At 34.4% G+C, this 27534-nt stretch overlaps 1 protein-coding gene and 1 pseudogene across 1 annotated transcript in view; one reads left to right on the top strand and one right to left on the bottom strand.

The window, feature by feature from the left end:
* Positions 1 to 1770: 1770 nt before the first annotated feature.
* Positions 1771 to 15402, top strand: LOC149496229 (uncharacterized; annotated as a pseudogene).
* A 9542-nt stretch (positions 15403 to 24944) lies between these two features.
* The window catches only part of LOC149496228 (uncharacterized), an 18526-nt gene continuing 15936 nt past the window's right edge, over positions 24945 to 27534 (bottom strand). Inside the window, exons 2-5 of the mRNA XM_089721304.1 lie at positions 26864 to 27294; positions 26407 to 26683; positions 25354 to 25616; positions 24945 to 25143 (exon numbers count right to left, since the gene is read on the bottom strand). Coding sequence (XP_089577430.1) covers positions 24945 to 25143; positions 25354 to 25616; positions 26407 to 26683; positions 26864 to 27294 — 1170 coding nt within the window. The remainder of the gene's footprint in view (positions 25144 to 25353; positions 25617 to 26406; positions 26684 to 26863; positions 27295 to 27534) is intronic.

Genomic DNA, 27534 nt, shown 5'->3' with positions numbered 1-27534 from the left:
TGGTAATTCCTCAATTGCTACTACTACCAATTCAGGTACTCCTAATACATGTCTTATGTCTACCTCATCAGAGTGGTTCATTGATTTTGGTTGCACAAATCACATGATAGGTAACCCTAGTCTCTTATCCTCGTTAAAAGAATTTGAACAATTTAATGATCATGTTACTCTAGTTGATGGGTTCACATCTTCTGTCAAGTGTATTGGCACCGCTAATCCCATCCCATCTCTTCCTTTGTCTTCTGTGTTTTGTTTGCCTTGTTTTTCATTTAATCTATTATTTGTTAGGAAAAATAATCGTATATTGAATTATTGTGTCAAATTTTATCCAACTTATTATGTGTTTCAGGATCTTTTGACAAAGCGGATTATTGGTAGAGGATGTGAGTCTAGTGGCCTTTATCTTCTGGATGAATAAGTTTCGTTATCTCTAGCTTGTGCTGGTGCTCTATCAACTCTTGAGGTTCATTATCGTTTGGGTCATCCTTCATTATCTACTTTAATAAAGCTATGTTCGCAGCTCTAGTCTTTATCAGTTTTAGAATGTGAATCTTATCAATTTGCCAAAAATCATCGTTTACCTTTAGTCCCTCAAGTTAATAAACGGGCTTCATCCCCTTTTGAATTAGTTCATTTTCATGCTTCGGTCTATGTGCTATTATTTCTAAAACTAGATTTAGGTATTTTGTTACTTTTGTGGATGATATTCTCACGTTACGTGGTTATTGGTAATAAAAGCTCGTTTTGAGATATTCTCTATTTTTTGTTCCTTTTGTGATGAGATTAAAACTCAATTTAATACTTTTATTCCCATACTGCAAAGTGATAATGCTAAAGAATATCTATTTAGTTCATTCCAATCTTATATGTTATAGAATGGTATTCTTCATCAAACATTTTGTGTTGATACTCCTTGTCAAAATTGGTTGAAAAAAGAAAAAAAAATGACACCTTCTTGAGGTTGCTAGGGCACTTCTATTCCAAATGGAGGTCCCTAAACATGCTGATGCTGTTTCTACTGCATGTTTTTTATCAATAGCATGCCTTCTTCTGTGCTTAATGGTGAAATTTCATATAGTGTCTTCTTTCCTTCTAAGCTTCTATTTTCCTTCTAAGCTTCTATTTTCCATTGAACCTCGTATTTTTGATTGTACTTGTTTTGTTCGTGATGTTCATCCAGAGGTTTCCAAATTGGATCTGAATTCCCTTTGTTGCATTTTCATTGGGTATTCTTAGCATAAAAAAGGGTATCGTTGTTTTTCTCCCAATCTTAATCGTTATCTTATTTCCGTAGATGTTACAATCTTTAAGAAAACTCCATTTTTTCCTTCTTCTTCTATGTATAAGAGTGAGGAGGAGAATGATGATCTTTTAGTCTACACTATCCAGTAAGTTCCTAGCTTAGCTGCTCCTACTCCTGCTCTAATGTCTGCTGCTCCTAATCCTGCTCCTACTCTTGTACCAGTGTCCACTCGCCCTCGTTTTGAACATGTTTATTCTAGAATATCATAGACTCTTGACTCACTTCCCCCACCTACCGCTTCAACAGAAGATCCGTTCCCTTCTACTTAACCTAAGTCTGTGCCATACACTAATCTTTAATCGAACCTTGACCTTCCCATCGCTCTTTGAAAAGGTAAACTCCAATGTACCTTTTGTTAGTTATGATCATCTTTCTTCTTCATCTCGTTGTTTTGTAAGTAATCTAGACTCTGTTTCTACCCTTAAAACTATTGTTCAAACATTGTCCCATCTGATTGGCATGCAGCAATGAAAGAGGAAGTGGCTGTCTTAGATGGTAATGGTACTTGGGATCTTGTGCCTCTCCCTGTAGGGAAAATCGCCATTGGTTGTAAGTGGGTTTTTACCGTTAATGTAACATCCTGGACTTGTAACGCCATATCATGATCATACACCATATCTGTATTTATGAAGATGATGCATGTAACATGAATGTGTGTGTGTGTGTATATATATATATATACACACACACACATGCATTTGCAATTGCTTGTGATAAATATTGGGCAATGATATGCCTAAACATGGCTATGCACATAAGCATACGATAAGATGTGAATATACAAATGCATAAGTCTGAATAAGCTCTGGACTTGAAAAGCTTGACTCTCTGTCTTAGATTCAGAGGGCGTTTTATGTTCTTTAAATCCTCTCAGTAACACCTATATATGGGGTTTATGAATGAGTTAACTCAAATGAGGATAGTGAGACTGTTATGGAGAATTATGTCTATATTGATGATTAAGTTGATTAAGATTGCCTTAATATGTTAGTAAGCGATTGTTAATCACAAAATCATAAGTTAATTAAAGTAGAAAATGATTATGGAGATTAATTAGAAGAGGGTTAAATGTACTCAAGTTATAGCGATGAGAAGCTAGCACATGAAGCACCTCAATTAGTGTTTTGATTAAGTACTTAATGATTTTGTGTTAAATCATCTAAAATGTGTAACTAAGGCCTAAATGAGGTTAATTAAGTGTTAATGAGGATTATGGACTTGATTGGCATAAAGAAAGTTATGATAACAAGTATGCGTAAAAACGTGAATATGCATAACATAAAGGTTTTAAAGAGAATTAGTAGTCATGTGACTTGCACATAACATGCTAGTTATTTAATAAACTAAGTAGTAGCAAAATTAAAAGAACAATATCTATTGGCAAAGGAAAGAAGAGAGGTCGTAGCATAAGGAGGAGAAGAAAAGAAGAAGAAAAGCATAAAATCTTAAGATTTCAACTTGATTTTCAAAGGGTTTTTGTTGGAAATCATCTAAGGTAATTTAATCTCTATTTAGTTTATGTTATTATCATGATTTGGTAAAGTTTGAGTTAGGGTTTCAAAGTAGAGATTTTGAAGGGGAGATTGATTTTGATGCAAATTAGTAAAAGGGAGAAAAAAAAATAGCTCCCTAAATTATAGCCATATTTACACATGAGGGCTTCAACGTTTTAAGACTAACAGAAGCCTCCCAAAATTAACAGTCCGATACACAACTACCTCCCTCTGTCCAAAATTAAACTACTTTTCTATTAGTCTACCTTATAAATTAAAGTCAAAGGAAAGAAAAAAAAGTAAAAGACAATTCTACCCTTATGGAATTAGCTAATTGGACCGGTTCAAATCGAAACCATAAAAAATTATTAAACCAATCCAAAAACCTTCTAGAATTAGCTAATTGAACCAAAACCACAAAAAAAGAATTTACTTTCTCTTTGGTAACACGATTTGAGATCGTAAGCTTTGGTCCTGCGTCTCCTCTGCCCCCCTCTCAGTTTCCGATGAGCAACCAATCAAGCTTGGCCAAAGAGTCATGTTGTCAGCAAAAATGATCTCTTCTCTATTACATCGGCTCAACTCTTGGACCTATGGCCTGCTTTTCGTTTGACAATAGAGGAGGAGGGAGCAATGGAAGAGTCTAACTGATCGGTCCTTGGTCGCGCCAGAAAATCGAAATAAAATGTAGGAGGCTGAGGTGGAGTCGCTCCATTCGGAAAAATGAAGGCAACTCATATTCTATCACTACACTAGTCGAAAAAGAAATGGAGAGAGAGAGAGAGAGAGAGAGAACGGTGGTGAGGCAATGGTGGCAGGGAGGAGGTCGCTGCTGGCCGAACACTAGCCGGTGATCGGGAAAGTTGAAAAAAAATAATAATGAATTAGTAGTAATGACATCTCTGCCATGGAAAAGGGAAAGGAAATCAGCCCATGCTTAAATTCATCTATTTCCATTTATTTTTTCATAATTTCCATTTTTAAAGGCCTCGATTTCACATTGATAGCTCCGTGCTTAATTTATGCCTCAGATTTAGGAAAATGAGAGATTTTAGAAAGTGTAGATTATGGGCATAAAAGACAGAGATGGTGCTTCCTTTTTCTATGAAGGATTCAAGGAGAGACATGGAGGACTAAACGTAATTAATTGTAATGAAAATTATGTATATTATAAAGGTTAGTGTGGTCATTTTATTTGCCATTTGACAAAATTTGAGTAATTTTTGATGGAAGGATGCATTTATATAACGGAAGCAAAAATTAGGGATGCTAAAGTCAGTTCCAAAACATTGAAGGAGGCATGTGTAAATATGACTATAATTTAGGGAGGCGTTTCCTAAGTAAAATAAACATGATTTAAAGTGTTAATCAGTTAGTACTGATTATATAAACTATGATTTAAGCTTTAATTTGATTGAATTGAGAAAAACTTACCTAAGGCCAAAGATGGAGATTTTGCCAACTCGAAATGATCCTTTCGTTTTGAATTGATAAGTTTAATTAGTTGATTAAGCATTCTAATGATGTTATCAAGTGTTAGTTTGAAAAGAATGGTGTTTAAATTGAAGTTACCATATTTATATGGTTATAGAAGTTTAAAGAGCTTAAGAAATATTCATTAAATGGTGATATCATGGTGAATTTAACACATGGTGCGTGATGAGCAATTGATTGAATTGAGATTACATGATTGTTTAATGACTGTTGGAGAATACATGGAATTCTCCGGGAGTTCAAAAATACAAAGAGGAATAAAAATGTTAAGCATTTAAGTCATGCACACCAAATGTTTGATTAAATGCCAAAATGAGTATTGATAGTGTTATTTTTTTATAGTATTTTTACTATAGTTTTATTAGAATTTTTAGTATTTTTATTACTTTATTTAGTTTTTATTTAATTTTTACTTATGTTTTAGTGTAAAGCTTCCTTGAATCATAATCCACTTAATCTTATGGAAAATTGTAGGTTTTGGCACAAAAAAGAGCAAAATAAAGCAAATACAATTAGGCTCTAGTACGCCCTGCCTGTGCAATCCAGCACGCCCGTACTAGATTCAAGGAAAATCAAGTTAAGACTCAAACTCTAGCACGCCCAGACCGTGCTATCGGGCACGCCCGTGCCTAAAGAGGACATCAACACAAAGGCGTGCTTGCCTAAGCACGCCCGTGATGCATTTCATCCTGGAAACTCAAAGCCTAGCACGCCCGTGCCACAGATTCTTCTCTAGACATGCCGCTGAGCACGGCCGGTGCTGAACCATCCTTAGAACTCAGGCTTTGGCACGCCTAGACAGTGCAGAACAGCACGCTCGTGCTACGAATTAAGCACTGTCTTAAGTCGAGAACGCCAGCCAGTCTCTATAACTTGCATGGGCCCACCTCAGATACTTTCCTGACATACAAATCAAGATCTAATCCTATTTAGGCAGATGGAAAAGTCCTAATTGAGAAGAAATCCAAAGCCTAAATACTTTCCTATCTCCAAAAAGATTTCTTACTTAATAAGGATTCTATTTCCTAAACGAAGTTGGATTTTCTCCCAGGAAGTCTATATAAAGAGAGGAGCCATTCATTGTATAATCTATCTTCAGTTTTGATATCTTTTGTTCTATTGTTTCTCTCTCTTTCCAAGACTTCAAGCGTACAAGATTTGTGCAAGGATTCAAGGAATCCGTCCAAAATTAATTATTGACTAGTTTTTATCTCTAAACTCTTAATCTTGTTTTACTTTTCATTATTCACATTGATTATGCAATTTTTATCAAGTATTATTGAGTTTTATTTAATTACTATGTCGAACTAAACTCTCATACTAGGGATTTGATGTAGCTTAATTTCGTTTCCAATTTATAATATTAGATTTGTTTTTCTTTGTTCAAAGTATAATTTGTTATTAAACTTAATGCTTTTAGGCAGAGTTTCTCCCCTGGATTGATTTATTTCATTAATCACTATCGGGAGAAGGGTTTTTGATATGAAAAAGGTAATAAATTACATGAGAATAATAACTTGATGCGGAAGCTATATGGTTTGACTCATGGAGTGTTTTCATAAGTTAATGACCTTAGGTTATGAATTCACAAAACAAACCATGAAACATAATGATTTAATTCATGTTTGATTGCGCTATTAGAAGATAGGTAATTAGACCGGGTTAAAATAGCTAACAATACATCGGGAGAGCTTGTTAGTGAATTTAGGGTTGTTTCCCCTACATGAACAATTAAAATTGATTAACGAACTAATAAAATAAATTGGATAGAACTAAGTGAAGTCAAAATCCCTAGTAGCTTTTAATCCTTGATTCTTTTAATCAAAAATTGCCTTGCTTGATTTCTTCTTATTCTCTTTTATTTACTAAAGTTAGTTTTTAAATATAATTCCCCTCATTTCCATTTAAATAATAATAGGTTAACATAATTTTGGTATTTGATATACAATTCCTGTGGATACGATATTCTTCTCATTCTATATTACTTGTTGTGATTTCGTACACTTGCGAAAATCACTATCAAGTATTAAGGTGCTTGCTTATCCATATAGGTAAAAGGATCCTAGAAGAAGGTGAAGGAGGAGCTCTTCCAGGCCTTGATACTATTGCAGTATATACTGTGAGTAAAAGCTTATAATGGTTATTTGTATGTGATGAATATTTGTTTGATATATCAATTATGATATTATTCTATACCTGATATTATGATCTAAAAAAGAAATGATTTGTCTGAAAAGAAGCAAGTAAGCAAAACCTATATGTTATTTTGAGGCCAATGAGCCTAATTATCTGTGAACACAAAGCATATGATTCATTGTGAAATGGGGCTTAAGCAAAAAGGTATGTGTTATCTGAGGCCAATGAGCCTAATTTGTGAATGCAATTTTGTCATATCTGCATTTGAGTAAAAGGAAGTTATGATTATCATTACCAACTCATGAATCTGATCTATTATCTAGAGTTGCGTGCTCATAAATCTATTATCTGGAGTTGCGTGCTCATAAATCTATTATCTAGAGCTGTGTGCTCAAAATATCTAATCTGAAAGTTGGCTAGCTAAATTTGATATCTGATATCCAGGGTGAGTTTGGTTTGATAGGTCATAACATAAATAATATGACAATCATCTACATCATGCTTCTGAAATATACCTTTGTGGCATAGTATCTGTGATGCCTTGAATGACTATAATATAAATTTCTGTCAATCTGTACACTATTACTGTGAATGATTTGATGAATGGCTATTATTATCTGTAAATTGTTGATGTCGGGCATTGGTGACCCGAGGAGTTAGAGATGTTTGGATTATTGGGAGTGCACTATGTGCTTTATTTGAGATGCTCATGATATGCTATGTTATTTCAAATAATCATTTATGATAGCGTTCACTCACTGAGTGGCATCTCATATAAAATGCTAATGTTTTCCAGATTTTGGCACTAGGAGGCATTAACAGTCAGAATTCCATCTATTCAGAGTGACAAAAATGGAAAAAAGGTTAGGATCAGTTGTGTCTGGACATGTTACCTCCTCAGTTTGTAAATATATTTTGTAGGAGTTTAAACTCCTTAATGTCCACCATGTATTAAATAACTTCTAAATTATGTTGGTCATGTATTTATTTATATATGACTGTATGTGAAAATTAAGAAATTTTTTTATACTGGTTTTTACTATTTAACACATGGTGTGACTTATATTTCAGTTAATGGATCTGTATGATATGTTATGTAGCATCTCAACACTATTTATCCTTGGATACATGGTGTTAGGGTGTTATAGTTAAAGTGAATCCTAGTGGGTCTGTTGCTCATCTCAAGGCTCGTTTAGTTACTAAGGGCTATTCTCAGATTTATGGACTTGATTACTATGCACTTTTTTTCCGGTAGCCAAATTGTCTTCTGTTCGTTTGTTTATTTCTTTAGCACCTGGATGTTAAAAATGCCAGTTTACTATGCACGTTTACATGGAGCAACCACCAGGCTTTGTTGCTCTGGGGAGTCAGATAAAGTGTGTAAACTTTGCAAATCTCTTTATGGCCTAAAACAGAGTCCTCGAGCTCGGTTTGGTAGATTTTGTGAGGTGGTACACCAATTTGACATACAGAAGAGTACTTCTGATCATTCTGTATTTTCATAAACACTAAGGCCGGTTTGATTCTAATTGTGGTTTATGTCAATGACATTGTCATTACAGGGAGTGATGCAGCCGGCATTCCATCACTCAAATCATTTCTCCAGACTTAGTTCCAAACAGAAGACTTAGGATCATTGAAGTTTCCAAGTGTAAGAGAGGATCTTCCTATCTTAGAGGAAGTATGTCTTGACTTACTGAAGGAAATTGGAAAGTTAGGTGCCAAGCCATGTAGTGCTCCAATGCTCTTAATTTGCAACTTACAACTGATGTGAGCTATTTGATGATCCTGAGATGTATAGAAGATTGGTGGGAAAACTAAATTATCTTACGGTAACACGTCCATATATTGCTTACTCTGTGAGCGTCTTAAGCCAGTTTATGTCTTCTCCTATTGTATCCATTGGGAAGCTTTAAGATAGATTTTATGCTACTTAAAAGGTAATCCAGGTCGTGGCCTACTTTATTATAATCATAGGCATTTGGATTTTGAGTGTTTTTCAGATGCGAATTAGGCAGGTCCAAAGATTGATAGAAGATACAACTTTAGGATATTGTATCTATATGGGTTGAAACTTGATATCATGGAGTAGCAAGAAACAATATGTTGTCTCTTGATCGAGTGCTGAATCAGAATATTAAGCTATGTCACAGTCTGCTTATGAAATAATTTGGATTCGTCAGTTGTTGGAGGAAATTAATTTCAAGACGTCCTTGCCTATAAAGTTATGGTGTGATAATCAAGCTTCTCTTCAAATTGCATCAAATCAGGTATTTTATGAATGAACAAAACATACTGAGGTTGATTGTCATTTCATTCATGAAAAGAAACAAGAAGGTGTATCTCTATGGGGCATGTCAAGACTAGTGAACAACTAGGAGATATTTTTACAAAAGCTCTAAATTAATCTTGGGTTGACTATCTTTGTAACAAATTGGGCATGATTAACATCTATGCTCAAACTTTAGTGGAAGTGTTAAGAAGTGTTAGAATATTAGTTGTAAATAGATTAGGAGTTAAATTCCTAATTATTTTATATATCTTATGTGTGTGTGTGTGTGTATATATATATCATCTATGCTCAAACTTTAGTGGAAGTGTTAGAATATTAGTTGTAAATAGATTAGGAGTTAAATTCCTAATTATTTTATATATCTTATGTGTGTGTGTGTGTGTATATATATATATATATATATATATATATATATATATATATATATATGTCTCCCTATTGATAAAATAGATGAAGAACAATATTTTCCTAAACTAAATTACATTATTAAATGAATTGCACTAAAAATGAATTTTTTGTATGAGTACTGTTGATTGCCCATGTGGATTGCTTTATTGCAACACTGATTGCCCATTCCCCCTTTTCTGTTGTACTGTTTCTTACAAACAATTTCACTTACATATGAGGCTGACACTATGCATATTTGCCCTTGTTTATAATGTTGTTTGTAACACATATTGAGTATTTTATTGCTTTGAGATGTATTTCATTTTTCTTGTTAAGTGGGGACAATAGTGGTAAGTTTGTTTAAGGCAGTGAAGAAGGAGAATCAGAGATGAGAAAGAAAACAAAGATCCTTAAAATGTTTATGACCCTAGTATAGATCACAGTAAGTTGCAATTCAGTGTGGGTATGATATTCAAGAGTAAGCAAGAGTTAACGGTGGCTGTCAAAAAAATTTGCAATTCACAAGTGGCTCCAATGTCACTTGGAAAAAAAGTAAGGAAAAGAAGGTTGATTGTAGATGTGAGAGGAAATGCCCTTGGAGATTATATGGTAGCACCAGAGTAAGAAATTAGTCTTGGGTGATAAGGAGTTACCAGGAAGAGCATAATTGGTTTAGGGCCCTTAGAAATAAGTAAGAAAATTTTGAATTTTTGGCTTTAGAATTCTTAGGTTAGTTAATAGTTGCAGATACACCATGTTAATAGCAAAACAGCCAAATGGCTGCTTTTACATTCAATTTCAAGTTAGGTTCTACAAACAAGGACATTGACTGAGCTTTTTGGATATATAAGCTACTACCACAACTAACCAAATAAGCACATTAAGCATCATTGAGGTTTTACTTAAGCACAACCCAGTACATCAAGCACATTAACACAATTCCTGTATAAAAAACACTTCAACCAACTCGCCCCTTTTCTTCTTTTCCTTCATACTTGGAATTAAGTGTACTGTTAGCAACCTTTGGGCCTTCAATTCTTTCTTAGATGCTTTCTTTTGCACTACCTTTTGCTCTGCCTCCTTCAATTTTCTTTCTAGCTCCAAATTCTTCTCCTTCAACATATGCACATTAGCTTTAACCCATCAATTCCTACAAACTTGTTGTTCACAATCTCCATGCTCGTGGCTGGGAGTTTACTGTCCATCCATGTAAAGAAGTCACAATTTTTAGGGTCCCCTTCCTAAAGCCATTAACATGAAATTGGCATTGGTAGGTGACAGACCAAAGTGAAAAGAAAAAAAAGGAAGCAACTCCTATTGCTTTGCCTTCTTTCGCCAATATGGGCATCGACAAAATCGTCTACCTGGATTTGTTCTACTCCATGATTTCATTATTTGGACGGGAAAATTATGTCGACATCTCAATCCAAATCAAGCAACAGTGGGTCCACTGAGTCAGCGCTACCTTCACTTTCAGATTCCATAAATGCATTCAAGGCTACAACTTAACAAAAACGGCAAGAAAGTTAACAAATCAAAAGCAAGAAGGGGAGGTGAGATTAGGGATTTGGGCTACTGCGACTCGCCATTATCGCAAAGGAAGAAGAAGGAGAAGAAGTAAGAGGAGAGATAGAGAGAAGAGAACCGGTATAGGGATTAGGGATTTTGGGGAGAAAAAACAACTTAATGAAACGGTGAGTATTGGTGTCAAAACGGTGTGTTTTGATACCCACTTTATTAATTTTTATTCAAAACCCTAGTTGAATTTGAGTTTAGGGTGAATATTACAAACTTTTTAATTTGGGGTGCTAGGGAGACGAAGGTCAGTGTAGAGTGTTTTTGCAAGAACTAGCATAAATCAGAGTTCTTTTTTATAGGTTAACCCTCTATTTGGCCGAATATTCCTGTGATTGAGTAATTATTTAATTTAAGTATTTGACCATGTGGAAAGGTTTATCAAAAATTAATAAGCTTTTTTAGATTGTCACTGCATGCGTAAAATTTATTCCTGAAAATTAAGAAAAAAAATACAAATTGCATTTATAAAAAAATGGATACAATCTCTAGTGTGAAACGACTTTATCTTGAATATGATTCCACAGTTGAAAAGACTTGATGTTGAATTGATGTAGAACAAACTTCAGGCACAAGACCTTGAATTGAAATTGAAAGAACTTTGATTTTTTGGACTTGGGAGAGAGTTTTTGTAATTTTAAGTTTGACAGAGCTTTAAGGCTTATTTTCTGTCTTTCTCTTTATATGTTTGTGTCCCCATATGTGAATAGAGATCTTCTATTTATAGAGATTTGAGGAAGTCTCCTTGCTAAGTACGTAATTTAATTGGTTCACTTGGCAAGTTCTCATTGGCTGCTGCGATGTCACTTATCTTATGTAGACGTCGGATTTATTCGCCAGGATTTAATTTAATTGGTCCACTTGGCCAATTTTTATTGGATTTTACTACTTTATTTATTTATGCAGTAAATAGTATTTATCCAATAATTTTATTTTAATAACCATTTAAATATTTTGATTTGTTATTAAAAAATAAATTATTTAATTTAACTAATTAATAATTTAATTGGCTAATTAAATAATTAAGTTAATAATCAAATTAACTTAAGAAAATTTTGGTGTCTGCAGATGTCCCCTTGGGACTTGTTCATGAACTTATTTGAACAGGTCTCAAAAATTTATAGAAGACAAATTTTTTTAAAAATTTTAACTCATGCCCCTTTCTTTTATGGCATGAGAAAAAAAAATTAGCACTTCCAATTTAATAGGCCAATTCAATTTTCTTTTTTAGCCAAATAGTGAAACTCTAATTAATTTTTTTTTAATTATAATTTTCTATTTTATTATTTTTTTAATTTCTTGTCCTTCAAGAAATTAAATTCTTAATGATTTTGGAGTTGAGAATTTAAATCCTTATTGAACTTAGAATTGTCGATCTAAATCCTTATCGAATTTGGAGTTGAGAATTTAAAACTTTATCAAATATAGGGTTGACAAATCTATAAAAAAAGAACTCTTACCCTGTGTATTTTCTTTTCAGGTTAAATTGAAGCAATTGAATCAAATTCTCCTCTCGTCACAGCATCCAGGTACGCCTTCTTACTACATATTTTTTTATCCGGCTCAATTATCTAAGTCTACTTTTCTTCTTCTTTGCGTTGATTCTTTAGACATGAATGCATGGTAATTTTGTTTCACCTATACCTAACTATTTGTTTTGTTGGCATGACGATTTTCAACCACAAACTTGCATTTATTTGAATAAACAAAGGACTTGTGAAAGTCCACTTTATTTACTGAATTTGAATAAACAACTTTTGACCTTCTTTGTCATGAATCTATCTTTAATAAATTCTTCAACAATATTAAGCTTTTGATTTTGGCCAAAATACTGTCTGTCGCGTGCTTTTATAATGCTTTGCATTAATTACCCGCTACACTATATTAACTCAGAATGTTTGTAGGTCTTTTTTTTCTAAACATTCTTAATCAAATTCATTCTGTCAGTACCTCTAAACATAATCACAAGCTTGCACCATTATATTTAATTGATGACCAATAACTCGCAAATTTGATTTGGCTTGAACATGATTGATCATATGAATTCAACTTGATTTGATCTTTTCTAAATTCATATGAATTATTTTTTACTATGGACTTGTCTTGATTGATTTTTTTTTAACAAGTCCTCTTTCGATTTTCTTTTTTTCTTTTTTAGCTAATTAAACACTTTCGAGACTTCATTAAGATGGTTCGCATAATTAAATTTTCGGCTTAGCTCAAAATTCCATGTATGAAAATTTTCTAAGTCCACTTTTCTTCTTTGCGTCGATTCTTTAGACATGAATGCATGGTAATTTTGTTTCACCTATACCTGACTATTCGTTTTGTTGGCATGACGATTTTCAACCACAAACTTGCATTTATTTGAATAAACAAAGGACCAGTGAAAGTCCACTTTGTTTACTGAATTTGAATAAACAACTTTTTACCTTCTTCGTCATGAATCTATCTTTAATAAATTCTTCAACAAGATTAAGCTTTTGATTTTGGCCAAAATACTGTCTATCGCGTGCTTTTATAATGCTTTGCATTAATTACCCGCTACACTATATTAACTCAGAATGTTTGCAGGTCTTTTTTTTTAAACATTCTTAATCAAATTCATTTTGTCAGTATCTCTAAACATAATCACAAGCTTGCATGATTATATTTAATTGATGACCAATAACTCGCAAATTTGATTTGGCTTGAACGTGATTGATCACATGAATTCAACTTGATTTGATCTTTTCTAAATTCATATGAATTATTTTTTACTATGGACTTGTCTTGATTGATTTTTTTTAACAAGTCCTCTTTCGATTTTCTTTTTTTTTTTAGCTAATTAAACACTTTCGAGACTTCATCAAGATGGTTCACATAATTAAATTTTCGGCTTTGCCCAAAATTCCATGTATGAAAATTTTGAGCGACGACGAAGAGGATTCAAATCCTGGAATAGTTTTCACTTTTCAAAGATCTGCTGATGAATATTTTGGAGCCAAAGCACCAAGCAAAGTAGACACTCCTCATCTTATAGATTGGACTATTTAACGTACATGTGAATTTCAACTTTCACATGACGTAGTTAAGTGCGTCCCATGCCAATTATTGCAATCTTCACTTCACTCGCTTTAAACTCCATCAAATAATCTTCCACTTTTGAGAAGTCACTTCCACAACAATGAAGTTTCTTGGCATCCTACTTTCAAACTTGACTTGTTGGTGAATTTTCCTTCATCGAACATTATTGGGAATGGGTTGAAGATGTGTTGGCAAGTAATAAGTAACTACTTTTGAAAGCCAAGGTGTATCATGCTTTATTCACATCATTCATTGTTTCTGTGAACATTGGAGTGCTTCAACAAATAATCTTTTCCTTCTAGCTGGAGAAGGGTCAATTTCTCTTTGGGATTTAAAGTTCTTAGGAGGGCATCCGATCAATGCTCATTTTATGATGTGATGATCCCTTCAACTGCAGATCTTACTGGAGTCAACAGAGGTGGAATTCCCTTCTTACCACGAAGTTGCAAATATTTATTTTATGTATACTACAAAAATGCCAAACGGGTTAACTTTAGCTTTGAGTTGAATATTCACAACTGGGTGAACTTGTAGTTCTGCAGTCCTGTTAGATATCCTAAGGCTCCTGAAAAACACTACACTAAAAGAACTACTCCTCTCGAGAAGACTTTCAATCCTTCAGGTGTTATTGGTAACAAATTACAGCGAGATGCAAACTGGCAAAAGCCTTTTGAAATTCTAAACTTAGAAGATGATTTACAGGAAGAAGTTTACTTGGCTACTTTGATTTCTTGTTAGTTATATATGTTTGTACTTACACATGATCCAGTGAATCTCATTCGTCCAAGCACCTACAAAGTTGCAAGTATGATTGCATCTGGTGAAATCTTCTCTTTGGCTGTTCCTATTTTAGCAAGCATTTATAAACGCCCTCGAGCAATTTCTACTACTATAACTTTGAAAAAGATGTGGAGTTCCATTACCTTTCCATTATGTTTATGCTTGGTTAGCTAATCGTTTTAACATGCACTTTCATGACGTTGACGGAGATGCTAAGATGACTTCCTATGGTGGACAATGAATGGCCCAGTATTATAATGAAACTAAAGTCACCAAACTTTTTATGGAAGGGAAAGCTTATTTGCGACCATCTCATATAATGAAAAAAGACTTCTTTTTGGATGATAATGGTAAGTTGACTTCACATCACATGGAGCATTTCATTAATCTTTGTTGAAGCTTCTTGATTTTGCGCTATAAGAACCAATACATCATTGAGTCATACATCCTTCATAGATTCAGTAGAGAGCTGGGTTATTGCCTAGATCTTCTTGGTAATATGGACATGTCTTTTTTCAAGAGTATCTTTAGAGACAGTCTTACAGCTTTGGGAATCGTGTGTTCATCTAGCTAGTGGTGCTAAACTAATTATTCCTTTAATGAAACTTGATGGTCGCTTTACATGTACTGAAACGTACAAGGATTGGTGGAAAATAGAATGGTCTAAAGCTTTTCCTCAAGATGAGATGTCGAATTTAAGACCAATGCCAACATTATTGAAATCTTCAAAGCCTTCTCATTTGAAGAATTCAAATGTTGAAAAGGGTGGATGTATTCCTTTAAATCCTCCCCAAGAATCTGTTGTTGAGAAAGATAAGAGAGAATCACCAATTATGTTGAGGATAAAATCATAAGTAGTTGCTAATCCTTCTAGAGAAAAGGTAACTGGCACTTCTACAAAGAAAGACTCCTTTATAGAAGCTAGTGATGAATGAAATCCTTCAAATAATGGCACCAATTCAAGTTGCAACAACTCCTAATCAATTAGAGGAAGTTAAAGATGCATTGAATTCTCACTCTAGTCAAAAGCATTCTAGAAGAGATATGCTTAATTTATCTCTTTCAAATGAAGAGAAGAATGATTCTGATCGTTGTTAGAAGAAAGTAAAGCGAAATATTAGGCTTCATCAACACAACAATTTTATGATCCTGATGACCCGGTAAGCTTTTGCTTTCTCTTTTTTTTTTCTTCTTCCTTTTTATTTAACTTCACGTTTTTGAAATTTACTTTGCAAATTTCTTATTGCAGTTGGGCTTCAACAACGTCATTTGTGATGATGGACCTTGTGCATTGCCTTTAGATAGCATGAGTTTTATACTTGGGCCAGCTTCGTATGACCTCCCTTTAATTACTTCGAAAGATCTTGATGGGTATCTTCCACTAAAAGAGTCCAACACTAGTCATTATGAGGAAAAAAAATAAGATGCTCATCAAACAAAGAAAGCAAGTTCTCATGCTACTTCTGAATTGTCTACATTTTATAATGATTTTATGACCAACCATCACCGTAAAGTTTTAGTAATGGCATGGAAGGAGCTAAAGCTAAAATAGGTCGAACTTCCACATCACAAGTTCCTTCTATTGTTGAATAAGCTCATATAATTTTTGATGGTATAGAAAAAGTAGAAGGATTTGATAGCACCATGTTAGGACACTACAAAAAAACGGCATTTTGCGACCGACCAATCGATCGCAAAATGCCAAAAATCGGTCGCTAAATTCCATTAGCGACCGAAAGATATTAGTCACCAAAATGCTCGTCGCAAAGTGCTTTGCGACCGATTTTTGCGTCGGTCGCAAATTAGCGAAGCGACCGACGCAAAAATCGGTCGCAAATTTTGGTAGTGTTTTCATTTGGAAACGCTGTCGCAAATTGGACGCAGAAAAAGTCTGTCGCAATTATGAAATTCAGTCGCAAATTGTAAATTTAAAATTTTAATTTTTGGTAGCAAATCGGTTGCAAAATTGAAAAAATAAAAAAATAAATATTATTATGAAACCATAATTTTTTCGCACCTTTGAAAATTGACACACACACATATATACACACACACACATATATATATATATATATATATATATAACAAACGCAATTCAAAAACAATATAAAAATGTAATTGTTATTGTACTGAACAAAATGTCAAAAAACAATGAAAAACTAAAAAGGTCCAAAATCAAATCTACGCGGTTGCTCATCTGCATGATCCGATGTCGAATCGCTGAGAGGAGTACCTGCTGGATGTGCTGTAGTGCTGGGAGGGGTGACCAAGGTATCGTCTGCAGCATCGGGATCAGGAGACGGAAGTGGCTGCTGCTGAGATGTCGAAACATTTCGATCTATAGCAGGCGCAGGATCAGAGGAAGAAGTACTAGCACCGGGCTCACCGGACAGCCGCATCACATGCGCTCTAAGTTCTACAATCTGTCTCTGCTGATCATCAACACGAGCCCATAATTCAGTAAACTCCTTGGCAGTGTGCTCGGGTTGTGGTCGTGCGCTGGGTGCAGAAGCGTGAGATGCTGAGCCGCAGTAAAACTGTGATGCTTGAGACCTGATGCCGTATAAAGTGCTACCTCGTCAATTCTTGACTCAGCTTCAGATTCATCAGTCTGAGAAGAAACAAGATGCTCTCGAGCTATAGTATAGTTCTCCTGAAAACAAAAAATTAATTAATCAATGCAATTGCAAGCTTTATTATATTGAACTTTGTACATCTTCGCAATGAGTAGAGCGTAAATGTAAATATTATTCATTGTTACTTACATTGACGCTCACCACACGTCTGGCGACAAACGTATTAAGATCGTGGTCCTTCGTGTGAGTGTATGTAAACACCTCAATCGGTGTTGGCTCACAACCTAATTCTTTAGCCTGTAATGAATTTTTATGCATGATATATTAATATATATATAGTGTCCTTTTATTAAACATCAGTTTCATATACCGTGACTAGTTCACTTACTAATAATCGAGCTGTCTCTATAGCAGATATTGATCCGCCTGTGTGTCGAGAAGGTCCTGCTCCATCACCGCTAGTCTCACTGCGCCTGTTTTGTGCAAATATCTCCCGCTTTCTCTTGAATGCAGGATCCTCCCAAGCCTTTTGCTAGCTCTCCCATATCTCCTGAGACACGCACTGCTGCTTCTTACCACTTCTTCTCATCCTATAGGTGAAGTTAGCATATCGATCAGTGCATAACTTCTCCGAGGCCACTTTCAGCATAGCCGTAATGGCCTCGTCCCCTATGAAATGTTTCTGCAAAAAATGAAAAATAGCATTTCAATACTAAGGAGGTATCTTGATGAATTGTAAACATTGAATGATGATATAACTTAAACCAAAGCATACCTGAAACTCCTCCCAATAAAAATCTCTCGCCTCTTGTGGTACGGTATCCCATGTGTATCCTTCTTTATGCAGCTGTAGCTTGATTATCCTCATAATTTGCCTCGATGCTCGAGAAGATGGATATATGCTGAGAAAAAAAAAAGAAGTGAAATATAATTAGACGAAAGCATCACAATCTAAACGCCTCCAATCCTTGCAGGAACTCTTGTCTTAATATCCCATTGACCTCGAACCTCCAGTACATCCAATCTTGATTAGGTCGCATTTTTTTTTTACCTAATTAACACTGTGTTTATAAAGGGCAAATTATATGTAATTGCATTAGTCTAAACCATCCTTAAAACCTGCCACAATGTAATGTTCAATTTACACTTCTAACTTACTAAGGTTATTTCTATAATAAGGGTAACTATATATAAATGTAAAATCACTAAGTTCATTTATTACCTTTGCCCTAATAAAGGTAAGTGTAATATTCCACATATTGATTTTTTTGGAAAAAAATTCAGCAGCATTTCGGCACAACACAATCAAATCTCAAATATAAAGACACTTTAATAAACACTTCTATATCATACCAACATTCTCCAAAGGCAAAATGGCCACTACTAGGCCTCCAACCCAAAAGCATCATTCATTTAAAAAAAAAAAAGAATAATAACAACAATAATAACAAAAAAAAATGCATTATTTCATAATTATAAAAAAAGAGTAATTTTAATTACCTGTATCATAATAATTGGCTTCTATTATTGCTGTTCTGTATCCTGTATCATGTGGCAAAGTTATAACTTATATTTGGACTAGTTTTTTTTTTTTTTAATATGTGTTATACATATTAAAATTTGTTATTCTACTCGAAATGTTTTTATTAATTTTTTACTTATTACATACTTCAAATATAATCATATTTTAAATTGACAAAATAATTTAAATTAGGTTTAAAATTAATGATTTAAACTAAATAAATTAACTATCATTTAATCTTTTAATTCTTTTTATAATTAACTATTAAAAAAATTAACTATCATTTATAATACTTAACACTATTAAAAAACTAACTATTTTGTTTTCCACTTAATATGACATGAAACTTGCTTCCTAATTATTATATTTTTTTTATTTAACTCCTTGATAAAATTATTAATCTTTTTAATTATTATATTTAATTCCTAATTTAATTCTATTTAATTCCTTTCTAAAATTGCTAATATTACATACTTCATAATTATTATATTTAATTCCTTCCTAATTACAATAATAATAATAATAATAATAATAATAATAATAATAATAATAATAACAATAATAATAATAATAATAATAATAATAATAATAATAATAATAATAATAATAACAGTAATAGTAATAATAATAATAATAATAATAATAATAATTAATAATAATAATAATAATAACAATATCTAAATATTCCTAATCGCAAATATACAAAACTAACCAAAAATTATTATAATAAAAACACATAAAATCGCAAAAAAAAAAAAAATCGAAAAAAAATTCGCAAAACTTACCTCAAGTTGTGTCCAAACAGCAATGGAGTGACCTGAGTTGCAATGGAGCGGAGCTGGCGGCGTCAGACGGGCTGGAGCGGTGTCAGGAAGGGTTGGAGTGGCGCTGCGAGTGGAGGAGAGGAGAGGAGGAGGAGAAGAAAGAAAGAAGAAGAAAGAAGAATGAGGGCGTCTAGCATTTAAAACCCTAAAATTTGTGACCGATTCATTAATATCGACGCAAATTTTAACTCTGCGATGTCGTTTTACTTCGTAATAAAATTGCAACCGATTTGTGACTCAAAATTTCGGTCGCAAATAATCGGTCGCCAATCGGTCTCAGAACTTATTCCTAATTTTGAAGCGCGCACTATTGTGACGGAATAAAACGTAGTCGCAAATCGGTTGCAAAATCGGTCGTAAATTCGTAGTACGCTGGTCGCAAACTGAAAATCAAACTCGTAGGAATTTTTAGCGCTATAATTAGCCACTGTTTGTCCATAGGTCGCAAATCGGTCGCAAAATTGAGATCGATTTCAGTCGGTCGCAAAAATCGGTCGCAATTAGGCGTTCTTTTTATAGTGGGAGAGCGATTTGCAAGCTACCTTCAAATCGCAAACAATTTCTTACAACTAGAATCATCTTTTTCTTTAAGCGTTTCGTCATAGTTTCGGCTAAAAAAATTAGAAAATTTAAGAGGACAGCTGGACGATTCTTTGTGTAACGTCCCATTTTTCTATTGAATCGAGTTGTTGCTTAAAGTCGAGTCGGGCTGATCCAAAACCCGGTTCGAGCTATTAGAGTCCAGAGTGGGGTAGAATGGGAGGTAATTGAAATCAGGAAAAGAAGTGGACTTACTTGAAGGAAACAAAAAGATCAAAGTATAAGGATTAGGACTTGCTTGCACTAAAATATAAAGTTGAGGTATTAAGTTGTACCATTTTGACACTTGAGGTACCATTTGGTAATTTTACACACAAAATCATGGTATTTGTGGAGTCTACCCGAGACTTCCATTTAACTTTCCCATTTTTTCATCTTTATCTTCTTCATCTCCTTCATCATCTTCATCTCCTTCATCTACTTCCTTTACCTTACTTTCCCTTCCTTTCTCCATCAATTTTCATGGGATTCAAGCATTAATTCAACTTCTATTCTATCCAAGTAAGTAAACCTTCTTGAATTTCATACTTGAATCATTTGGTGATATTTTTAGAGTATTCATAAGAATTCTTATGTATAGGAGAGGTGAGCTCAAGGTAGAAGGAAGCTAAGAAGAAGAGCTCAAGCTTTTTGGAGTGAAGGTGTGCTATCTCTTTTAGTTTAATTAATTTCCTTGCATGAGAATTTGTGGTGTGTTGATAATGAGAAAATATGTTGTTTAATGTTGAGTAAGATGACTGAAAATGGTGAAAAAGCATGAGATGAAATGAATAAATGAAGTAGATATTGAGTTCATGCTGAAACAGGTTTTGCTGGAAAAGTAACTAGTAACTTCACCTTGATTTTGGCCCCATTTAATGATGGCATTAGAAAGTGTCATAGAAGAGTTATTTGTTGCACTATGTGTTAGCTTTCCATGGGTTTTTGAATCACCCAAATCAGAGTTGTAAATTGAGAGATATGACCAAAATAGTAGAGACTGCGCAGGCTGGAAAACACGACGCGCGCTTGCGAATTTCATTGCGCGCTCGCGAATTGTGCTTGTAAACTCTCTGACTCTCAATTTGCACTTCTCGCACTCGCGAATTTCATTGCGCGCTCACGAATTTGGCCTATAAACTCTCTGACCCTCTTGTGTGCTTCTCGCGCTCGCGACTTTGCATGGCACGCTCGCGAATTGCGTTCTGATGCTCTTTTGGACTTCATTTTCTATGCAATTGTATTCCTTTGCTCAACTTGTATGCCTCCAATCATTTTAAAAAAAAAAGACAACATGAGAACATGTATCAAAACAACATGCAAGCATGCAAATGATGTGAAATGAGGTAAACACTATGGTGTATGAAGTTATGAATTCTATGCAATTGTATTCCTTTGCTCAACTTGTATGCCTTCAATCATTTTAAAACAAAAAGACAACATGAACACATGTATAAACACAAAATGCAAGCATGCAAATGATGTGAAACTAATAGGACACAAGTTGCACGCTTGGCAAGGCTATCAGCATACAGGTAAGCAGTAAGGTTTATGAAATTATGAAGCAGTTAATTTCATGACACAAGCATGTGAAAAATAACATGACACAAGCATGCAAATTATGACACAGTTACTATGCATTTGTTTTATCTATTGACATACCATTAATATGCTCCATTGAGGTTAGGTAGAAACCACGTAGATAAGGCTATGTCACGACATAAGATAGCAGATCTGCGCCCCATACAGTTTGGTACTCCGGCTACAGGCCGTTGAGTGGATATGATTATATAATGGCCATAGCAGCCTAGTCATACATTATTCATACAGTTTCATACAGTTTTTCTTATCACTTTGGTTTCACTATAACCTTATAGAGCTATACAGTTATATTGACTACAAATTGCATAATCATACAGTATAATGAGCAGCAAGTATGATAATGAAAGTATCATGATATGTGTGCTTACATTCCATATGTGAGTACATGTTTATTTCTACATATGTATGTGCTTATATGTTTCTTTATTCGTTGCGATATTCACTGAGTTTTAATAAAAGTTGCAGAATTCATACAGCATAAAGAACATTAGGTAAGATCATGAAAGTACAATGCTATATATGCTTATAAGTTTATTTATTTAATTCTTAAGGAGCCATACAGTTATGAGATGTTATTAATCATAACTTATATGATTTTACTAAAGGTGCATAAGTCATACAACATAATGAACAGCAGGTAAGATCATGAGAGTATCATGATATGTGTGATTAAAAGTTCATGTAAAGGAGTTATGAGATAATTTGAACTAAATTATTTATTTTATGCATTACAATACAAGTTTATTCTTTGCTATAAAAATACATTGATGTTGAAATTTACTGAATCTATGATTTTCAATGCTTTTATGAAATTTGTATTTTAAGTTAGTTGTCGTCACACTTTGTTAAGTATGTGAATTATGAGCATCACTGAGTTTTATACTCAGCGCGTCGATTTTTATCACGCGTAGGTTGAAGATAGTGGTTGCTACTTGAAGACTTGAAGAGTACTATCAAAGCAGAAGTGATTAATTTGGTCATAGTAGATTGAGAGTTGTATAATTAAGAATTATGGCATGTATTAAGATTTATGGCATGTATAATTATTACATTTGTCAGAGCTTATGTGATTGTAAATATAAGTGAAGCATGTAATTATTTTGGTGTAAGTAGTTGGAGATAAGAATAATACTTATGAAATGGTTGAAGATGAAATATTTTACTATAGTTGGTATGATTAGGTCATGAAAACTTGATATAGATCATGAATGTAATTAATTGCTGGATATTAAATGCTATTGAGGATTTATACAGTTATGACTATACATATAGATAGTGTTATTGTGTTATAATGATTAGTTGGAGATATTGGAAGTTTGGAGTTTAATTGGAAATGTTTTGTATTCATATTTAGCATACAGGATGATATCAGCATGACAGGACATAAGTTCAACCAGATTGTAGCGTCTCGGCTCGGTTCATTCGGGTTAACGGGTGGACCGGGAAGGGATGTTACACTTTGAGTCTTGAACTTATCAAAGAAGCTATTGTCAATTCTTCATTTGTGCAAGATGAACTTATCGAAATTGAGGAAGAATTAGCAAGGCTAACTTCAAGGAAGAAATTACTTGAATCCTCCTTAGAAGGGACGAAAAGTGATGTCTTAGAGAAACAAAGCATGGTTTCAAAAATCCGTGAAGAAATATCCAAAGTTGAAGCTATGCCAATTCACAGTACTAAAGATGAGCATTCTCTTTCTATGCTGCAAAAGTTGCTTTCTGATAAGCGCAATAAGTTGGAGAAGCTTGAATGGAATCCATAGAAGCTTTTTTTCTTTTTTTCCTCCTTTTTTTTTAGACTTTGCTTAGTTTTTTTTTTTTTTTAAATGTAATCAAATTCTTCAATTATTAATAAAACTTGATTTCATTTATTGCTTATCCACTCATCCCTTTTTCTCAATCTTGAATTTCTTTTTTCTTTTTTTTTGAGACTGTACTTAGCAAAATACTAAGTTGCCTACGTACCTCATTTTGGAAGGATCATGTCGTAAAGTAGTTCAACTACAAGATATTATTTTATGTTTTTTTTAGCCATTCACAGTTTTAGCTCGTGCAGGCCAGGAGCGCTGTCAAGCTTCTAGTTATACTATCTCTTCAAAAACTTGCCATTGATTGGCCCAATTTGTAGTCCATCTTGATCAATTATCTTTTATGCTCCTTTCGAATAGACTTCTTGAAATACATATGATCTGTCCTAGTTCGAGAGGAACTTATTGCCCATACGCCGCGACATGATTATTAGTCTTCTTACTACTAAAACAAAATCGCCAACTTGAAAAGAGCAGATTCGCACCTTCTTGTTAAAAGGTTTGCACATTCGAGCTTGATAACACTCCAAAAGTTGTTGCGCTTCAAGTCATTTTTCATCCAGTGCTTCTAACTCTTGCAAGCAAAGCCGAGCATTTTTTTCATTAGAGAGAACCTTTTGAATGGCAATTCTCAAGGATGGAATTCGTTGTTCGAGAGGAAGAATAACTTCTACACCATAAATAAGCGAATATGGAGTTGCTTGAGTTGATGTTCTATATATAGTTTGATAAGCCCATAATGCTTTGCCTAATCTTTTATGCCAATCCTTTTTCTGACAGATTTACTATCTTCTTGAGAAGTTTGCCCAAAGTCTTATTGAAACGCCTCTACAAGCCAATTTGCTGGTGCATTGTACATGGACAAATTATATTGCTTAAATTTGAATTGCTCACATAATTTGTCCATGTCTTTATTGTAGAACTCCCTTCTATTATTAGTTATTATGTATCGAGGCACACCAAAATGATAAATGATGTTCGTTCTAATAAAGCTCACTATAGTTTCCTTATTGATTTCTTTGTATGGGGCAGCTTTAGCCCATTTCGAGAAATAATCAGTAGCAACAAGAATATATAGGTGGCCACTTGAACTTTTTAGAATTGGTCCTACAGTATTCAATCCCCAAGCTTTAAAAGGCATGATGCTACTGTTGGGTGAAGTGGTTCAAGCGGCTGATGAATTAAGTTTGCATGTAGTTGACACTCTTGACATCTATTAGAGTAATTCATGCAATCTATCACTATCGTAGGCCAATAGTACCCATCCTTTTAATCTGAAGTGCAACTTTGGCCCAAATTGATGTGCACCACAAACACCTGAATGTGCTTCTTCTAAAGTTTTGGTACTTTCTTCCTCTCCAAGGCAGCGTAGGAAGACTCCATGAAAAGAGCGAAGATAAAGTGTACTTTTGAAGTTTATGAAGTGAGAAGCCTGCGAACTTATTTTGGCTTTCTTCCTTAGATCATTTGGCAATTTTCCATGCTCTAGAAATTTGACAAGTGGTTGTCACCATTCTCCTTTATCAACTTCACAAATGGAGACAACATCCACCTCATCGAGTTCAACATCCAACATTGGTGGTACTACCCATCTCTTGCATATTGGCATTTTTGCTTCTACATCTAGCAATGCTAGAGTTGACGCCAAATTTGCTAAAGCATTAGCTGGGCAATTTTCCTTTTGCAGTACGTGCTTGATCGAAATACTATTAAAAGAGAAGCTTAGCAGCATAGTTAAAGTAAGGGAACAACATCCACCTCATCGAGTTCAACATCCAACATTGGTGGTACTACCCATCTCTTGCATATTGGCATTTTTGCTTCTACATCTAGCAATGCTAGAGTTGACGCCAAATTTGCTAAAGCATTAGCTAGGCAATTTTCCTTTTGCAGTACGTGCTTGATTGACAACCAACTTTGAATCTCCAAATATGTTCAAGTTAGATATCTCCATGTCAATCGCCATTTCTAGGCCAAGTATCAAAGCCTGATATTTTGCAACATTATTTGCGCACCTCTCGACTAAGTTAAATGCGAAAGGTAAGATTCCCCCTTCTAGAGTGATGTAAACAACTCTAGCTCGGACACCCATCTGACTTGATGCACCATCAAAGAGCATTCTCCAAGATTGTGGAACTTCAACAAGGAAAACTTCTTCATTAGGCAAATCTTTAGAGAACTTTCAATCATCAGGAATAGGATGGTTTGCAAAAAAATCAGCAAGGGCTTGCCCTTTTGTTGCTCTTTGTGGGATGTATGTGATCTCAAACTCTTGGAGTAATAGAGCCCACTTAACTAGTCTTTCAGATAAGACTGGTTTAGCCATCAAATATTTGATGAGATCAATACGTGAAATTAGTCGAATTGAATGAGCCTGCAAGTAATGCCTCGGTTTCTTTATTTCAAATGTTAGTGTTAAACACATCTTCTTAATTGGAAAATAGTTCAACTCAACACCAGTTAGCATTCTACTGATATAATACAATGCATTCTCCTTTCCTTCATCATTTTCTTGTGCTAATAGTACTCCCAAAGAGCATTCTTGAGCAGCAATATACAAGATGAGGGGAGGTCCTTGTATGGGTGCTCTAAGAACAGGTGGATTCATTAAGTATGACTTAATGCTTTTAAAAGCATTGCTGCATGCTTCATCCCATTGAAAAGGGACAACCTTTTTCATGAACCGCCTGAATGGCTGACATCGACCGACTAAATTTGAAATGAACTTCTAAATGTATGCAAATTTCCCTTGCAGTCTTTTGAGTTCATGAATATTGCGAGGTTCCGGCATTTTGAGCATTACATCAATTTTTGACTAATCAATCTTAATACCTTAGTAAATCCTAAAAATTTTCCCCGAGACTCCAAATGTACATTTTAGAGGGTTCATCTTTAGCTGGATTTTACATAAATGTTGAAATACTTGTCAAAGATCATGGATGTGGTGAGTTGATTTTTTTTGACTTTACAAGCAGATCATCAGCATAGCATTCAATGTTTGTATGGAGCATATCATCAAAGATATTTTGCATTGCCCATTGATAAATAGCACCAGCATTCTTCAATCCAAAAGGCATAACTGTGTAGCAATATATACCTTTTGGTGTTCGAAATGTTATCGCTTTTGCATCCTTAGCATCCATTGGCATTTGATTGTAGCCAGACAAAACCATCCATGAAGGAAAGTCGTTCATAACCAGTTGTGGCGTCCACCATAATTTTAAAGATGGGAAGAGGAAACTCATCCTTTGGACATGCATTGTTTAGATCTCAAAAATCTACACAAATTCTTAACTGTCCATTTTTCTTTTGACTGTAACAATGTTTGAGATCCAAGTAAGATACTTGATTTCCCTTATGAAACTAGCATCAATGAGTTTATTAACTTCAGGTTCTATTTATGAAATCAATTCTGGACGGAATCACCTTTGAGCTTGTTTCACTGGCTTCACCTTAGGTTTAATTGCCAAGTTGTGGACTGCTACCTTAAGATCTAATCCCAACATCTCTTTATAGGACCATGCAAAGACATCTCGATACTCCCGAAGTAATTCAATATACTCCATTTCCTCCTTAGACAATAAATTTTCACTAAGGAAAATTGGGCGAGGCTCTTCTATTGTTTCAAGATTAACTTCTTTCAGCTCATCAATTGTAGCTTTATTTCCCTCTTCCAAAGGAAAATGAGCATCCTCAACATTTTCCTCAATAGAATTTTGGTCTTGATCCCTATCTTCAAAAGTAATGTGGCTAACCATCACTACATCAAGTTCTTCTTCCTCAGGCTGATTAGAGACTTGGCTGATTATAACCACAGTATGTGATTTTGCCTTCAATGCAGATCTTGTAGTCACCAACTGTGAACACCCAAATTTTGAGGCTCAGAAAGCCTGTTTTTCCGGACTGCAAACAGTCCGGCCGGACTGGAGGCTATTTCGGAAGTTCACCGAAAATATGTCAATATGGTACTTAAAAATGTCCGGAATGTCGCGAGGATCGCGGAACAGGTCCCGGAATAATTTTTGGAGGTCCGGAACTCCCAAAAAAAGGCTCCCGGAGCGAGGCACGGTGGCCAAACCGACCACAGCGGCGCAGGC

This window comes from Jatropha curcas, chromosome 5, assembly GCF_041381405.1.
Source record: "Jatropha curcas cultivar XTBG-Jc1 chromosome 5, XTBG_Jcur_1.0, whole genome shotgun sequence".
NCBI lineage: Eukaryota > Viridiplantae > Streptophyta > Magnoliopsida > Malpighiales > Euphorbiaceae > Jatropha > Jatropha curcas.
This window is presented reverse-complemented; position numbering and strand designations above follow the sequence as displayed.